This window comes from Thunnus albacares, chromosome 6 (assembly GCF_914725855.1).
Source record: "Thunnus albacares chromosome 6, fThuAlb1.1, whole genome shotgun sequence".
In the NCBI taxonomy this organism is placed as follows: Eukaryota; Metazoa; Chordata; class Actinopteri; order Scombriformes; family Scombridae; genus Thunnus; species Thunnus albacares.
The window spans coordinates 1,647,501-1,664,588 of record NC_058111.1 but is presented as its reverse complement, the minus strand read 5'-3'; the positions used below and the strand labels follow the sequence as shown (position 1 = coordinate 1,664,588).

Genomic DNA, 17,088 nt, shown 5'->3' with positions numbered 1-17,088 from the left:
AACATAAATATGCTGTCTAAATGCCATCCTGGAGTTTCCTAATTGAACAGAGTTGCCAGAATCCTCGACTGCCTATGCCCCATCATCACAGGTGTTTCCACCACCATCTCCGCATGTTAGTGAAAATCAAGCTAATGCTAGCGTGGGCTCCACGTGGGATGTGGGTTCTGTTGGCAGGACAGAAGGGGCTATAACTGAAGGACAAGGCTGCCAGTTTCACCCAGGTGAAAGTCAGTCATGTTCTCAAGTATGTATTTCCATTCCCATCTTTTCTTCATCAATCTCATCCACCGCGACTGCCTCGTTGACTTCAGTAGACCTTTCAGCTATAGATGAACCAGCAACACAGCCCAAACTCAAACAGTACCCCATCTCAGTTTTTGGACATGAGGCCAGGAGCTTCTCCTTATATTGGTATAGGAAGTACGCATTTTTATATTACAGACGTAGCAAGGATACAGTATTTTGTAAAATGTGTCAGCAGTTTGGTGAGATAGGTGGGGAAGAGTAATTTAGACGCCATGGATATAAGGATTAGAAACACATGAACACAGCTTGTTATAAACATGAAACCAGCAGAGCTCATCAGATAGCTGTGGAGAAATACAATAACTACAGAGAAGGCGACAAGTCCAGACATGGCACAATCACTCACAATCAGCTTGTCAACACAGAAGGCCGACAAAGTGAGATAATAGAAAGAAACCGGGAGCATATAAAAGTTATAGTTGACATTGTGCTCACATGTGCAAAGCATGAGTTACCTTTATGTGGATACAAGGAAAATTAAGAGGCACAAAACGCTGGTGGTCGGCGGGCCCACAGGGGATAGCAGCTCCAAAGGGGACGGCAAGCAGACGACTGATGAGCCCCCACAACGAGGAAAGGCACACTTGAAAAATTGTGAACTTTCCTTTAACTTAATACTTCTAGATATAACGTTACCAGAATTTTCATAGACATATCTGACAATTATGTTTCTGTGGCTTTGTTAGCCAGGCTAAGATGGTGTCTGTTGTTTGGTCCTCTAATTTGGTACAGATGTAAATATTTCAACAACTACTGGATGGATTGCCATAAAAAGATATGTTTCTTATATTAAAAACACAATGCAACACTTGTAAGGCCAATAGCCCACTAGGTAAATTGATCTCTGACTGTCTTGTCCTGAACACCGGCGTTCCACAGGAGTGCATTTTATCTCCCCTTCTGTTCTCCATATATACAAATGAAGTAAAATGTTCATTTGGGCTGGATAAGATCATTGGAAATAAACAATTGCAACTCCAGAACCTATACAACCAGTCCACAACCAAAAAGGCAACCCAAGTCTATAACAATCCCACCCACCCCCTTCACTCATCATTCCATCTGTTGCTGGCAGGAAACTCAAGGTCCCATTAGCCAGGAAAAATGGGAAGAAGAAGTCATTTGTGCCCTTTGCTGTAGCCACCCCCCACCCCCACAAACACAAAAACACAGCCCATGAGCACTGCTGCTGCTGAAAGTATATTTATGTATTTTAGCTGCTCTTTACTGTCAGTTTTACACTGTGTTGCCAGAATGCAGAAGGCAAATTTCTATTTCATGTGATGTAATGGACAATAAAGTTTTCTTATCTTATGTTAAAAGTGGTACATCTGGGGGACCTGATGAATCATGTGACTACAGACCAACTACAGACTACTAAACCACTGATTTCAAAAGTTCTTGAAAAGAGAAATCAACTTTTAAACCCAAAACAATTTGGTATTTTAAAGGATTCAACTGAGATGGTTGTATGTTATCTTACAGAAACCATCAAAAGTAGTTTGGATGAAGGTAGTAGTGGGAGCAGTATTCTTAGATTTAAAAAGCCTTTGATTAATTGTGAACCATGAAATACTTCTAAATAGATGATCACACCTTTTATTCTCAACAAGCTGTAAACTGGTTCAGATCAGTAGTGTGTTAAAATTAACTATGAAAACATCACTACAAAATTGTCATGGACATGTGTTGAAAGTTCCACTATATGTGGTCGAGACAAACTCTATTCAAGCCTTCTTCAAACTATTTTATTTAATTTTAATTTGTGACAAATTAACATAACTTAATGTCTTGCACCATTCCTGAGGAATTTACACAATTTGTGTAATGTGTACTGAACTAGAACTGAATGTTCAAGGATGAATTTGGTTCCCTAAGCAAGACTAGGATAGTCGTGTGTGTAGATTTTGGGAACGATGTTCGATACCTAGGTCAGAGGTAGATGGCAGCCGTCTGTCGGTGCCTTATCCACACTGGCGGGGGTATCGATTATCTGTAGTCAGAAACCATTTCACATGGACTGTAGTTAACTACTTGTAAACTCTGTTCCCAGTGTCAAGAGTTGTTTAAAACCATTTTTATCTTAAGTTGTCTTGGAAAATATATTAGATTTTATATTTTCAAAAAACTTCAAATTTGAACATAAAAACAGTAGAAGCACAAAGAACTGAAAGTGAGATATTTGCAGGACTCACCTGTCTGTCTGTCAGTGGAGATCTCTGATACAAACTGTTTGCTTTAATGCCTCCTTCTGTGCAGCGTTCACAGGACAGGAAGAGCTGAATTTATGGTTACTGCATGATGGCTCAGAAAACACACACACTGCTGTTCAGATGCTATGTCATTTCCTGTTTTTTGTTCATTGTTTGTTGGAGGACCACAAAAGAAATAGAGTTAGGTTTTACTGGGGCTGTTGCTGTGTCACTAAGCATCAAATTAGCTCGGCTGTGGTCAGTGGTGGAGTGGGAATAAAAATCAGCTGGGTCTTTAGACTCAGACTGGCCCGTCAAAATCCACCTGCAGACACATACGAACTATAACACTAGAATCATGTCGTAAACAGAGATCCATTTAAATGCACAATATGTAATTTCAGGTGCTAGGGGTCTCAATCAAAACAATAACAAAAGACAGAGTTTGATGATGGTGTGAAGTAGTGTGGGATCATGGGAGTTGTTGTCTTCATTATTAAACAACCAGTTTCTTCAGGTTAGGATTACTCCAGTGTTCATGGTTGAGGATGTTTTTACCAGGAGCCGAATTATCCACAGAGGTCTCCTCCTCTCCAAAACAAACAGACCCGCTGATTAAAACAGGTAAAAACACTGAATAAAGCAGTTTCACATTAAAAATTTGTGTTTGTCTGACATTGTTCAGCGGGCACTGGACATCTGGTAGGGGCTGCTAGCTGAGCTGCTGCTGACGTTTGCTCAGCTTGCTTCTCTGATAACTTAAGATCCAGATGTTCAGCAGGTTTCTACCAGGAGCTGAATTATCCGCAGAGGTCTCCTCCTCTCCAACAACAAATGTACATGGGGATTAAAACAGTAAAAATATGGAATAAAGCTATTTCACATAAAAAATCAGTGTTTCTCTGACGATGTTCGACGAGCACCGAACTTTGTGGAGGGGCTTCTAGCCGGGCTGCTGCTAACATTTGTTTAGCTTGTTTCTCTGATAACTTAAGATCCAGACGTTTGATGACAAAAATCCTTCATCCAGTTAAAAGATGTAGTTAAAGACGACCAAGATCTAAAAGGTTTATCATAAAAATGTGGCTTAAAACTGAATAAAAGTCCATTTATACCAGTTTCTGTTGAACAACCACAATACTGACATATTATCTTGTATGCATATACTCTTTGTTAGACACAATCATGGTGGACAAACACAGCGCCGCCGTATGCATCTTGTGCGTGTTTACTCTTTGGTAGAGGAGGTATGACGCCATTGACAGGAGACCAAATGAAACGGTCCGTTACTTTGATTAAAATTACAGATTACTCTGGGTTTGAAAATTGTTGGAAACATTTTGGATAATGTAAGTACACAACTCAACAAAACATATAACCTAGGTCTAGTTGTTTTTAGACACTTTAATGTGGAATAATTACAGATTATATCTTTAATTGTAATGATTTATAGACCAATACATGGAAAGGAAACTCCTTCACAATGGTAATGTAATTTAATCATATTTATATAACATTATAATTGTTATTATTGCTGCTTCAGTGTTGCTTCTCAAATGTGAATATTTTCTGGTTTCTTTAGTCCTCTATGACAGTAAACTGAATATCTGTGTGTTGTGGGAACTATGCCACCAACGTTCACGAATGATAACAACAAAATATGTTAATAATTAGAAAATGGAAGGATGGGGAGTGCACAGGATGCAGCGGGGGGGCACAGAGGTCATCTGGGGGGGCTTGGCCCCCAAATACCCATCCAGAGTGCCGGGTCTGAGGTCAATCAATCAATCAATCAATCTTTATTTATATAGCGCCATATCACAACAGAAGTCATCTCAAGGCACTTTTCACATAGAGCAGGTCAAGACCGTACTCTTTAATTTACAGAGACCCAACGATTCCCCCATGAGCAGCACTTGGCGACAGCGGTAAGGAAAAACTCCCCTTTAACGGGTAGAAACCTCAAGCAGACCCCGGCTCTTGGTGGGCGGCCATCTGCTTTGACCGGTTGGGTTGAGAGAGAGAAAGAGAGAGGGAAAGGGGGAGGGGGGACAGAAGAAAAACAATCACAACAACAACAATAACAACAACAAGCACAAGCAGCAACAGCCAGGGAAGGATGCCATCAGGACTGTGAAGGACCGCGAAGGTTCGGCCCGGGGGTCAGGTTTTTCTGTGAGATGAGAAAGCACAAAAAACTCCGGGGAAGAAGCAAAGTTAGTGACATGCATTGCTGTTACATGAATGCATACAGATGGAGAGGAGGAGGAGGAGAGAGGAGCTCAGTGCATCATGGGAAGTCCCCCAGCAGTCTAGGCCTATAGCAGCATAACTAAGGGCTGATCCAAGGCGAGCCTGGTCGGCCCTAACTATAAGCTTTATCAAAAAGGAAAGTTTTAAGCCTACTCTTAAACATAGAGAGGGTGTCTGCACCCCGGACTGAATCCGGTAGATGGTTCCATAGAAGAGGAGCCTGATAGCTGAAGGCTCTGCCTCCCATTCTACTTTTAAAGACTGTGGGGACCACCAGTAAGCTGCATACTGGGAGCGCAGTGTTCTAGTGGGATAATACGGTATTATGAGCTCTTCAAGATATGATGGTGCCTGACCATTAAGGGCTTTGTAAGTTAGGAGAAGGATTTTAAATTCTATTCTAGATTTTACAGGAAGCCAATGCAGCGAAGCTAAAATGGGAGAAATGTGGTCTCTTTTTCTAGTTTTAGTCAGAACACGTGCAGCTGCATTCTGGACCAGCTGGAGAGTCTTTAGAGACTTGTTAGAGCAGCCTGATAATAAGGAATTGCAATAATCCAGCCTAGAAGTAACAAATGCGTGAACTAGTTTTTCTGCATCTTTTTGGGAAAGGATGTATCTGATTTTTGTGATATTACGTAAACATACATAATATGATTAATGTAGTCACATCTGAATAAGTGACAGTATGTTCATGTATTGAACTGAGTCACGCTGTGATTGAGTTTACTGGAAACAACATGAGGCTGAAGTACCTTAAAGTGCCTCAACAATGAACCCTCTTTCAAAGTCACTTAGATCTTTTCCTCTCGCCATCTTGACACAAAATCAGAATCAGCTGGGCCTGCTCAACATTTGTACACAAGCTACAGAGCATGATTGGATGTTAACTGCTTGATTGTACCACGCAGCGCACCTGCATTTGTTTCTCCACTCATTTATTCAGGTTTTTCCTTTAATTTGTATTTTGTATTTATAAAATGACAATAAATAACAAGTAATGAACAAGAAACAATAAGAATATATTTTTACATTTTTAAAATGTTAACACTCAGATAGATACTGGGACGTTGAGCTAAATGTTTTTTTTATTATGTGTGTGTGTGTGTTTATATATATAAACATATGGATATGTGTAGAGAAATGTGTGTGTTTATGGGTGTGTATAACATGTTATTGAAAAGACAAGTAAAGATGTTCAGACACATTCATATCTTCGCCAGCGTGCAAAAGTTAATAAGTCTTTATTTTAGTGGAACACTGGTCTCCCTCAAGGTCAAACTACCACATTACTTTATTTGGCTGCCTACCTGTGCATCAAGAGCACCTATTTTGTTTCACATCACTGTCAGATCCAAGATCTCCGTTGGTTTTTTATCAGTTTGGTGCTAATTATTATCTAATTAGTCTAAATGTAGTTATTAGCCATGATTAGTCCAGTCAGAGTGGAAGTTAAATTGATTACAGGTGGGTTTGTCATCTGTGAATCAGTGTTGGTGCAGCACCGTGTGACACCAGCAGAGGGTGGTGTGACTCTTATATTTAAATGTGTCCTGATATACTTGTACTTTACTTGAGTATTTCCATGTGATGCTACTTTCTATATTTCAGAGGGAAATATTGTACTTTCCACTCCACTACATTTATTTGACAGCTTTACTTACTTTTCAGATGAAGATTTGACACAATGGATATTCATTTCAATAAATGTTCAAATGATCCAATATTTCAGCAAAAATCAAAGATTAGAGAAAAAGTCCAAAAACTGAAAACAGATTTGTGTATCAGAACTTAGTTTTTTCTTCTTTCCTCTCCCATTAATCATCTCACCACCCCTCAGATTTATCTGCTGACCCTTTGGAGGGGCCCGACCCCTAGGTTGGGAACCACTGGACTAAACTAGCTAACTGTATATAAAGTAGTGTAAACTAGCTCCACCTCCAGCAGCTACAACAGTAACATGCTGCTCTAACACTGATGCTTCACTATTAATAATCTAATGATGTCATATATAATAATATATCAGTCAGAGGGACCAAACCACTACTTTTACTGCAGTACTTTAACTACATCAAGCTCATAATACTTATGTACTTTTACTGTAGTAAGATTTTTCATGGAGGACTTTTACTTGTAATGGAGTATTTTTATATTGCTGTATTGGTACTTTTGCTGCAGTAAAGGATTTGATTACTGTTTCCACCATTGTTCATGGTTACTGATCAATCTTTGTGTAGATTGATCAGTGTTAATTATTTCTTATTTTAATCAAATGCACAAGTTTGCTAAAATGTGAAGTTGTCACCTGTGATCTAGACATTTTGTTCTTCCTGCTTGATGAGGAAATGAAACTCTGAAGGCTAAATTTGGACGGTAAAGTTGGTTCATGTTCACCAGAACAGGAGAGGAAACAGACCGGACATATTTAATCTTAATAATGACATCATTATACAACTCAAAGGGTGAGACGGCGATGCTTTTATTGAGCCAAAATAGCACAAGATTCAGATCATACGGCTGAATTAAGGCCTTTATGGGTCAGTGGCATCAGTGACTCATCTGCAAACATGTTTTATGTGCAGAGGTTTTCCAGCACATTAGACTGAGCTGTGGCTGTGATCTGGCCCATTTCTGACTTTGACTTCCTGCCCCATCTGACTTGTTATCAGCGGTGTGACTTTGTTCTCAGATCTCAGCAATTAAGTCGAGTACTATGTTATCAGAACGGTTAGAAATGACGGACAAAACTAGGAGTTTTAATAAACTGTTAAATGATCCTTTAATTAATAACAGAACATCTCTGCAGGAGATATCATTGTCACGCAGATTTATTTAAAATCATGTACAAACAATACAAGGCTTCAACCGACAGCTACAAAATGTACAAAGCAGAACAGCAGGAGTACAAAACTGAAAGCAGAAAGAGCCGAAAGGTACAAAGGTTCCTCTGTGTGTGTGTTTTGTGATACTGTATGCAGGGAAATAAGTAAGAAAATTATGTTTTCTTTCCTTCTCAATAAAGGATAAAAAGCAAGAATCAAATATATACAAACAGAGAGGATTTACACTCATGATGTTTTTGTGTGAAATGACGGGATGCTTGTTATGTGAACACACACTGCGGCAGCATCGGTGTGAAGGACTGTTGTTCACACTGATCTGATATGAGCTGAGTTGTGTTGACACTGCAAACAGACTTCAGTTTGACCGAAACCAGGAAAACAGCTGCGTCACCGGAAGGATTTCAAACAAGCGACCAACACTGAAGGGGAAACTCTATTGAATTTGGTGTGAAAAATGGAAGGTTTGTGACAAAAACAAAGCGTTATGTTTGGCTGAAATTTGCAGGGTTACAAAACCTGAAACAATTTGGCATTTCTGACCAAAAAGTCCCAGTGACTAAATTCATTTAAGTAAAGCCAGGAACAAAAAGTCCCTTTAGCTCATCTGTGTTTATGTTTCCAACAAACTTGAAGAACTGTGAAGATCAGACAAACTTTACTGATAACAGATTAAAACACTGCACCTACTGATTATTTATGCTTACCAACTGATGCTTTTTGGCCTCTTTTACTTCCTGTTCTCAAACATTTCCTGTCTGGTTCAGTCTCAGCTGTTTTCTTATAAACCTACAGTGCACCTGTACTCTACCTGCCCAGCAGACAGGTAAAGTTAGAGACTAACTGGTGAAGAAAGTGGAAAGAGACCAAACCAGAGCTAAAAGGAGAGACAGACAGAGAGCATGTTGCTCTGTGTCCGCTGGATGTTTAAGTAGGCAACATTTGCTAACATGTTAGCCTCTTCATAAGCTGATATTTTCACCTGATGTGTTTACAGACGGTTCTGCTGAAAATCAATTAATCCAGCTTTCAGAGTTCATACTAGAGCTGCATCGATTCATCGATTAGTCGATTGACAAAATGAATCAGCAGCTATTTTCAGTTGAAAATGACAAATGTTCTTTGTTTCCAGCTTCTCTAATGTGACGGTTTGTTGTTGTTCTTTGTCATACATGACAGTAAATTTAATATGGTTTTGGACTGTTAGTTAGACAGAACAAGCAAACTGAACACATCACTGTGAGCTGTCAGAAACTGTGAATGCCATTTTTTCACTATTTCTTAACATTCCAGTCACTACTCGATTAATCGAATCGTTGGTTGCAACCTTGCAGTAGATCATACTGTGCACCTCGGTGGGAGAGGTACGCTTGTTTTTCTCACTGCAGTGCCTTCATGCACCTGGGAGGAGTTACAGAATAAGTTAAGATGATGTGGGACAATGATCAGTTTATGTGTTTAATTGTTTATCAGATGCCTGCAAAACAGTTTATAACACTACCAGACAGGATTTTACAGGTCTGGAAAGTCATTTTATCTCAATGATCGTGAGGTAAACTGTGCTGTCCACAACATTTAATGCAGCACACAGACTATCACATGGCACTCATGCTGATCTGAACTGACAGCTTGTTTGACAAGTAAAAATATTCACTATATGACCAAAAGAATGTGGACAGCTTGTGTTTCCTGTTTCAACCACAGTCTGTATATAAAGACAGACGTGGGGAGGTGTGATGTCACCTGTTGGTTTCATTGGAGCCGGTTTGAATTGTGCTAACAGGGCAGGTATCATAATCAAGTAACAATAAACTCTGTGAAATATTGCCACGACAGTCTGACTTGCGGAGCCGGGAGAGCAGCAAGTGAGCCAACTGTCAATCACAGCTGTCAATAAACGCCCACACAGCAGACATCAAAGCTACTATAAGTCTTCAAATCTTATTAACAGAGCAGTAATTTCCAAAATGACCACCAGCACACTTATTAAAGGGCCTGAATTTGGAGATTGAGACCATAATAAGTATTTCTATAGAGAAATTTATGCTTCTTTTTGGGAGTCAGTTGGAGCAGCTAGCAGCCGTCACTTTAAGGGACTTAAGCCTCAAGATGCGGCAGCTGCTGATTGGTTTCAACATGACACCAAGCAGCTCCATAAAGAAATTGTTTCCGCACTTTGATATGGAAGAACTTGACTCCATCTGCAAGCTGCAAGTCAACTCACACTATTACATATGTTCAAGTGTTCACATACTTTTGGTCATGTAGTGGACCAGGTGTGCCAGAGTTACAGTGTTCAGGTCTTCACACATCAGAAGTGAATTTTTCATGCAATTATTTTGCATGTGAATTATATTTTTCACATCAAAGACTGAATTTTGCTGTGTGAAAAACCAGCATTTATATTTTTCAAACTTTTCATCAGATCAGATCAGATTGTTTGATTTTCAGTCTGGCTCCTTATAGTTGGGGTGGACGGTGAACATGAAGGGGGGTCACCTGTCAGGACCGGACTGGGTATGTTTGTTTTACCTTAAAGCACCTCCTGTTTGGGTCAGTCATGATGACTGGGGCGGATGTAAATAATTGGGTGGAGTGATAATAATAATAATAATAATAATAACTTTAATTTATAAAGCGCCTTTCAAGGGACTGAAGGATGCTTTACACATAGTGAGGCAGACAAAACAAATAATACAAGAACAGAAAATAATAACAGCAATGACTGCCGGGGATGACAGAATTAACTTGATAGGCCTTGGTGAACAGGTAAGTTTTCAATGTTCAAAGATGCAGCGTTGCAGATCTCTGCCGGGAGAGAGTTCCAAAGGGTGGGGGCTGCCACACTGAAGGCTCTGTCCCCAAAAGTCCACAGGCTGGTGCGAGGGTAGAGAACATACCCATGTCTGAGGACCGCCGATTCTGGGATGGGATATAAGGGTAGAGAAGGTCAGATAGGTAATGGGGGGCAAGGGCATTGAGGGACTTGTAGGTGAGGAGGAGGATTTTGTAGGAGATGCAGGACTTGACCAGGAGCCAGTGAAGGTGGAGGTGACGTGCTGCCAGGGCTTGGTGCAGGTGAGTTACCCTGGCAGCTGAGTCCTGCACATACTGGAGCCTGTTCAGGGCTTTGCTGGGTACCCCAGATAGGACCCCATTGCAATAATCCAGATGGGAGGTGACGAAGGTATGGATGAGGGGCTCAGCTGGAGTCTAAGAGTGTTTGCTGGAGTCTGGAGATGTTTTTGAGGTGGCAGAAAGCGACTTTGGGGATTTGTTGTGTGACTGGAATGAGAGGGTGGAGTTCAGAATGACACCCAAGTTGCAGACGTCTGGGGACTGGCAGATGGTGCACTCATCCATATTGAAGAGAGGATCTCCAACCTTCCAGAGCAGCGCCTTGGGAGCCACAACCATGAGCTCTGTTTTGTTGCTATCTAGCTTGAGTAGATTAGATGACATTCAGATTTTTATTTTGTGCAGGCAGTTGACAAGAGACCATGTGGGGAGCTGAGCTGATGGTTTAGTGCTGAGATACAGCTGTGTGTCATCAGCATAGCAGTGGAAGCTTGGACCATGGTGGCGGATGATCTGACCAAGGGGGAGCATGTAGATTAAAGAGGAAGGGTCCAAGCACAGAACCTTAGGGGCCAGTGTGGAACCGGAGTATCTGATGGTGGCAAACTGTTTCCTGTTGGAAAGATATGACTGGCGCTCTAACCAGGAGAGAGCTGCACCGGTGAGGTCTAGATATTCAGATAAGCAGTTGAGGAGGATGGTGTGGGAGACTGTGTCGAAGGCTGCAGAGAGGTCCAGCAGGATGAGACTATTGATGTGACCAGAAACAGCAGCGATGAGGAGGTCAATAGTGATATTGATGAGAGGGGTCTCCATGCTATGGTGTGCTCTGAAGCCAGATTGAAGGGGATCATAGAGCTCATGGTTAGACATGTGCTGATGGAGTTGGGCAGAAACTGCTCCTTCTAGGATTTTGCTGAGAAAAGGAAGGTTGGAGATCAGCCGGTAGTTGGTGAGGTCATCCGGAGGAATGTCCACCATGATCGGGTACGGGGTAGGTAGGCATGCTTTGACCAAGGCTGTGGGCATGGGGTCCAGAGAACAGGTGGAGGCTGTGGCTTTGGTGACCAAATTAGCGACTTGAGGAGCATCAACAGGGGAGAAGGAGGAGCGGGAGCACTGATGTTGGGAATAACAGGTTAGATGGATGGAGACATTAGGTGTGTTTGTTTTCTAGTTCAGCCCCTCCTGGTTAGAGGTGTTGCAGGTTGGGGGTGTGTGGATACGCTTGCTGTCTCAGTGCAGCACCTCTCTGTCGGCTGATCCTGGGCGGGTGGGGTAGATGTGGAGCTGAGGGAGGTCGATGCCGTCGTTGTGCAGATCCTCCTGCTTCTGTAAACCCTCAAGTTTTAAAAGTAAGTCACTGATGAAGACCTGCAGAGAGGAAACAGACGAGGGAGCATTAAATACGTCTACATGTGAGCGCCCCCCTCTATCATCAACATGTTCAGGAATTTTCTTCTAGTTTGATAACTGCAGATAAAAATTCTGACATAATTTATTAACTATTATACAGTATTAACATTATATACATCATGTTACAATACATGCATGCAGCACTTCTGTTATTTAGATATATTGCCATCATTGTAGAACCCACAATAACTCATTTGTTATAGATTGATTTAAATGTAGAATGCTACATCAAAAATGCAAAATGTACTGCATATTTATATGTATTTTTTCTTTGATTTGTTCCCCTCCCCCACCCCCCACCCCCTCTGGGCCCGCCGCCTCTAAAAGCAAACCTTCCACAAGTGGAAAATTTTTTACTGATAGTGGCACTTGAGAAAATGTAAACCGGTCACCAAAGTCTTAAAACAGTTCAATCAGTGACTAGTTCAAAACATAAGAAGTTAATGTAAAAAGTGAAAACATTAATTTATGAACAAAAGAGAGATCTTATATTTGTAAGATTTCATCTTGCAGTTTTATTCTTTCACTTTTTATTCGCTTTGTGACAAATTTCCCTCCAATAATTCATTAACTCCTTATCTGTGTTAGATAAGTGTTATCTCAAGTTTATTTCTCAGCTGAATGTAATATCATTTATCTCACGACTACAGTGTAGAAACAATAAAACATGAATACAAAGTGTGTGTACAGTCCTGGTCTGCTGTAGTTTTAATGTGAAATGCTGACGTTCAGTTCAAACACTAATAAATACAGTGAAAGTAACAGTAAACAGGACGAGTGTTTACATGCCTCACATCTGCTTCACATCAACACTGAGAACTGATGTTTTGTTAGAGTGGTTAACTATCTGTTACTCCTCATCACACACAGATTAAAACTATACTTGTCATAATGTTGTGGTGGTCTTACCTCTGTGTTGTTGTTACAGGAGTGAAGGATCTCCTGGAAACATAAAGAACAAAAACACATGAGACCCTGTGAGGAGTATAAAAAATACAAACACTGTGTAAACCTCAACTCTACTAATAATCATGTTTAGTTTCCTTTAATGTTGTATTTATATCTTTACTACAAAGAGTTTCATCCTTAATGATTCCAGTGTGTGTTTAACCAGCAGTCAGGTGTCCATATAAACAGTGAACAATAAAAAGACTGTAACGTTGAAAGATATCTACTTGATTTGACTCATTTGGACACTGAAGCTTCATATTAGCTTCAAATAAACTCTTAAATACATTTTTTGCACAGGAGGACTGTGGATTTTGTCCTCCATCACTTCCATTGTAAATTCATTATGAAGGGATCTTCTAATGGTCAGTATGAACAGGAGGAATGATTACAGCAAGAAAAACAGCTTTAATGCTCATTTGGGCTCCTGACTGTTGGTTTAAGTCACACTTGAAACATTGTGCACTCGTCCTTTAAATGTAATACAGTTGTGAAGCGGGAGGAGATATTTCAGGTGTCCCTGAGTCCAGAAGTAAAAATCTTGTCCATTTTTCTTTTATATAATGGCTCTTGGTTCTCTCTTCCACAGTTTGGATCAACATGAAACTCATCTGGTTGAATCATCACAACAAAAGATGAACAACTGTGTTAGAAAACATCTGGTTCTTTAGTAAAAAGTTGAAGCTACCACACTGTGGACATAAAAATTTCAGGGTCAAAGTTAACTATGACTCCGTAGGTGTGTTTCAGCAAGAAACAAACAATCAGAGAGCTTAAAATTCGGGCACATGCACTACTAACGGCAAACAGAAGATAAAGATCACTATGCTGAGAAAACTGATTTAAGTGAATTTAGTAACCATGGCGACACATTTTGTTTACAACTTCAGCGAAGAAGCATTTTGAATTAATTATTCACACCTCTGATTGGCTTCTTCTACATAGCAACAGCAGCCGAGGCTCATGGGTATTGTAGTATTCTCAAAGACAGGAACAAAGTGTAAATAATGTAAACTGGTGTCAGAATATAAACTTGTAGGATTGTTATGTTATCAGGAGAGTTTCAATGCTCCGTAACATCAAGGGGATCGTTAAAGAAATAAATGAAGTGAAAATGCAGAACAAGGAAAAACACTTCAGGACCAGCTGCTGCTCACACTTCACTACTCTGGTGATGTTTGACTCTAGCATCCTTTTAGGAGAACATTGATTATTGATGAACATATATAGATAGTTTATAGAATATTTTTAAACCTAAAAAACTCTTCAGCAGAAAGCACAGACTGTATGAAGCCTGAGAGGCAAAACCCAGGGTGCAAAAGTACTCACACTGCTCCTTAAGCTTATTAGAGTGCAGGTAATAACTGACAGAATGACAGAATGACAGACAGACATGTGGACAGGTGTGTTGTTACCTGCAGTCTCTGTGTTCTCTCCTCAGCTGTCTTCAGGTCCAGCAGATCATCGATGTTCACCTCCTCTGGCATCTCCTCCTCCTGAAGAACATCACAGACGTGTTCATCATTTTTACTGACAACATTTCATACATCATGTGTTTTAACCAAACAGCAGCTGTTCTTTGGGACTATTGACGATCTCCAACAGAATTATCACATCATGATTGTTTCTGCGACTTTCATGTTGTTTCAGAAAGACGCTCGCGGTCAGAACATCTTTGCCTGAAGCGAAACCAGCGTTTAAATCCAGTATTTCCACAGGCGGTGACTGACGGAGCTCACAGCTCGTACAGTGAAGACGAGAACAGCGGAGCCATGTTTGTAGTTCTGTTGCTGAAAAGCTGAAAAGTCTGTGGAAATACTGGATCTGTTTAACTCCAGGAAAAGATGTTCTGATGACGATCTTTGACAAAAAATCTGTTAAAAATAGAAGAGATGCAGTGTAAACATCAGCAGTGGAAGAAGTATTCAGATACTTTAATGCAGTAAAAGTACATAAGTATTATGAGCTTGATGTAGTTAAAGTATTGCAGTAAAAGTACATAAGTATTATGAGCTTGATGTAGTTAAAGTATTGCAGTAAAAGTACATAAGTATTATGAGCTTGATGTAGTTAAAGTATTGCAGTAAAAGTACATAAGTATTATGAGCTTGATGTAGTTAAAGTATTGCAGTAAAAGTACATAAGTATTATGAGCTTGATGTAGTTAAAGTATTGCAGTAAAAGTACATAAGTATTATGAGTTTGATGTAGTTAAAGTATTGCAGTAAAAGTACATAAGTATTATGAGCTTGATGTAGTTAAAGTATTGCAGTAAAAGTACATAAGTATTATGAGCTTGATGTAGTTAAAGTATTGCAGTAAAAGTACATAAGTATTATGAGTTTGATGTAGTTAAAGTATTGCAGTAAAAGTAGTGGTTTGGTCCCTCTGACTGATATATTATTATATATGACATCATTAGATTATTAATAGTGAAGCATCAGTGTTAGAGCAGCATGTTACTGTTGTAGCTGCTGGAGGTGGAGCTAGTTTACACTACTTTATATACAGTTAGCTAGTTTAGTCCAGTGGTTCCCAACCTAGGGGTCGGGCCCCTCCAAAGGGTCAGCAGATAAATCTGAGGGGTGGTGAGATGATTAATGGGAGAGGAAAGAAGAAAAAACAAAGTTCTGATACACAAATCTGTTTTCAGTTTGGGATTTTTTCTCTAATCAACTCATAGACATGTGAAATGTGACCCCGACTACACACTGCTTTTTGTAAGACGTCAAAGGACAAAAAGGTTGGAAACCACTGGTTTCATCTTTAACAATGTGTTGTATTTTAAAAGCTTGTTATATTATCCATTGTGTCAAATCTTCATCTGAAAAGTAACTAAAGCTGTCAAATAAATGTAGTGGAGTAGAAAGTACAATATTTCCCTCTGAAATGTAGAAAGTAGCATCACATGGAAATACTCAAGTAAAGTACAAATACCTCAAAACTGTACTTATGTACAGTACTTGAGTAAATGTAACTTTTTCAAACAACAAACAGACTCAGAGTGCAGAGGGGGTGTGTACAGCTATTTGATGTTTTCATCTGTGGGTTTGTATATAAAGGCCACACTGAGACCTTTCTTTAAACTTTAAATGCCAGGGATGCCACAGACACACATACACACACACACACATACACACACACACACACACACACACACACAGACAAACAGATACACACAAACACACACACACTGTCCCTCATCTGTTTCCTGCTATTTCAGTTTTTACTGTCTGTTGCCCATATATGGTCGACAACCAGCCACAGTTCACATCAGTTCACTGTGTGTGTGTTTGTATATGTGTGTGTGTATATGTGTGTGTGTGTGTTTGTATATGTGTGTGAGTGTGTGTGTTTACAGATCGTGCACATAGCTGAGTGTAACAGGGAAACTAAAGGACCAGTTCAGTTTGAGAAACGACTGGTCGACCAGCTGATGCTAATCAATACGTTTCAGTTGTCATTAGCTCACTTGATGTCAGATAGATAGATTGCTGTGATTTAGTTTCCCGAAAAACAAGCTCTGCCATAAATTCTTAATATAAAATCCTTAATTCTTCATTATTACTGAGGAGTTGGTGTTCCTGATATTTTGTCCCCCTAATGGGCTGAACAAAATATTAGGAAATATTTAAATAATCTGATGCTCTCTAGTACACCAACACACTATAACCTCAATAATAAACATAAAGTAGGATTATCACCTTTCCGACAACATCAACAAAAATTGAAAGTTTTGTAAAAGCAGAATTTAAAGCAGAGCTGTTGTATTAGATTGTATTAGACTGCGCAGGTGTTCCTAATAAAGTGCTCACTGAGTGTATAAAACAATGCAAATGATGTATCATTACTACTAAACAATATATAAAATTACAGAAAACAGAAAACGTAAAGGTCCCTGAGTGCTCTGGTAAGATCTGGTACTTTACTGCCAGCAGATATAAATAAATGTTCCTGAAGAGCAACGTTTATGTGTTTTTTGTGATCTTGGTGTTGTTGAGGATGAATGAACGGTGACTTGAGAAAATTAAGTTTGAAAAGATCCAACTGCA

At 39.8% G+C, this 17,088-nt stretch overlaps 1 protein-coding gene across 1 annotated transcript in view; it reads right to left on the bottom strand.

Annotated features, from left to right (window-relative positions):
• Positions 1-10,205: 10,205 nt before the first annotated feature.
• LOC122984709 (protein phosphatase 1 regulatory subunit 14A-like) overlaps positions 10,206-17,088 on the bottom strand; it is a 21,916-nt gene continuing 15,033 nt past the window's right edge. Inside the window, exons 2-4 of the mRNA XM_044355316.1 lie at positions 14,452-14,532; positions 12,998-13,030; positions 10,206-12,046 (exon numbers count right to left, since the gene is read on the bottom strand). Coding sequence (XP_044211251.1) covers positions 11,909-12,046; positions 12,998-13,030; positions 14,452-14,532 — 252 coding nt within the window. The 3' untranslated portion in view covers positions 10,206-11,908. The remainder of the gene's footprint in view (positions 12,047-12,997; positions 13,031-14,451; positions 14,533-17,088) is intronic.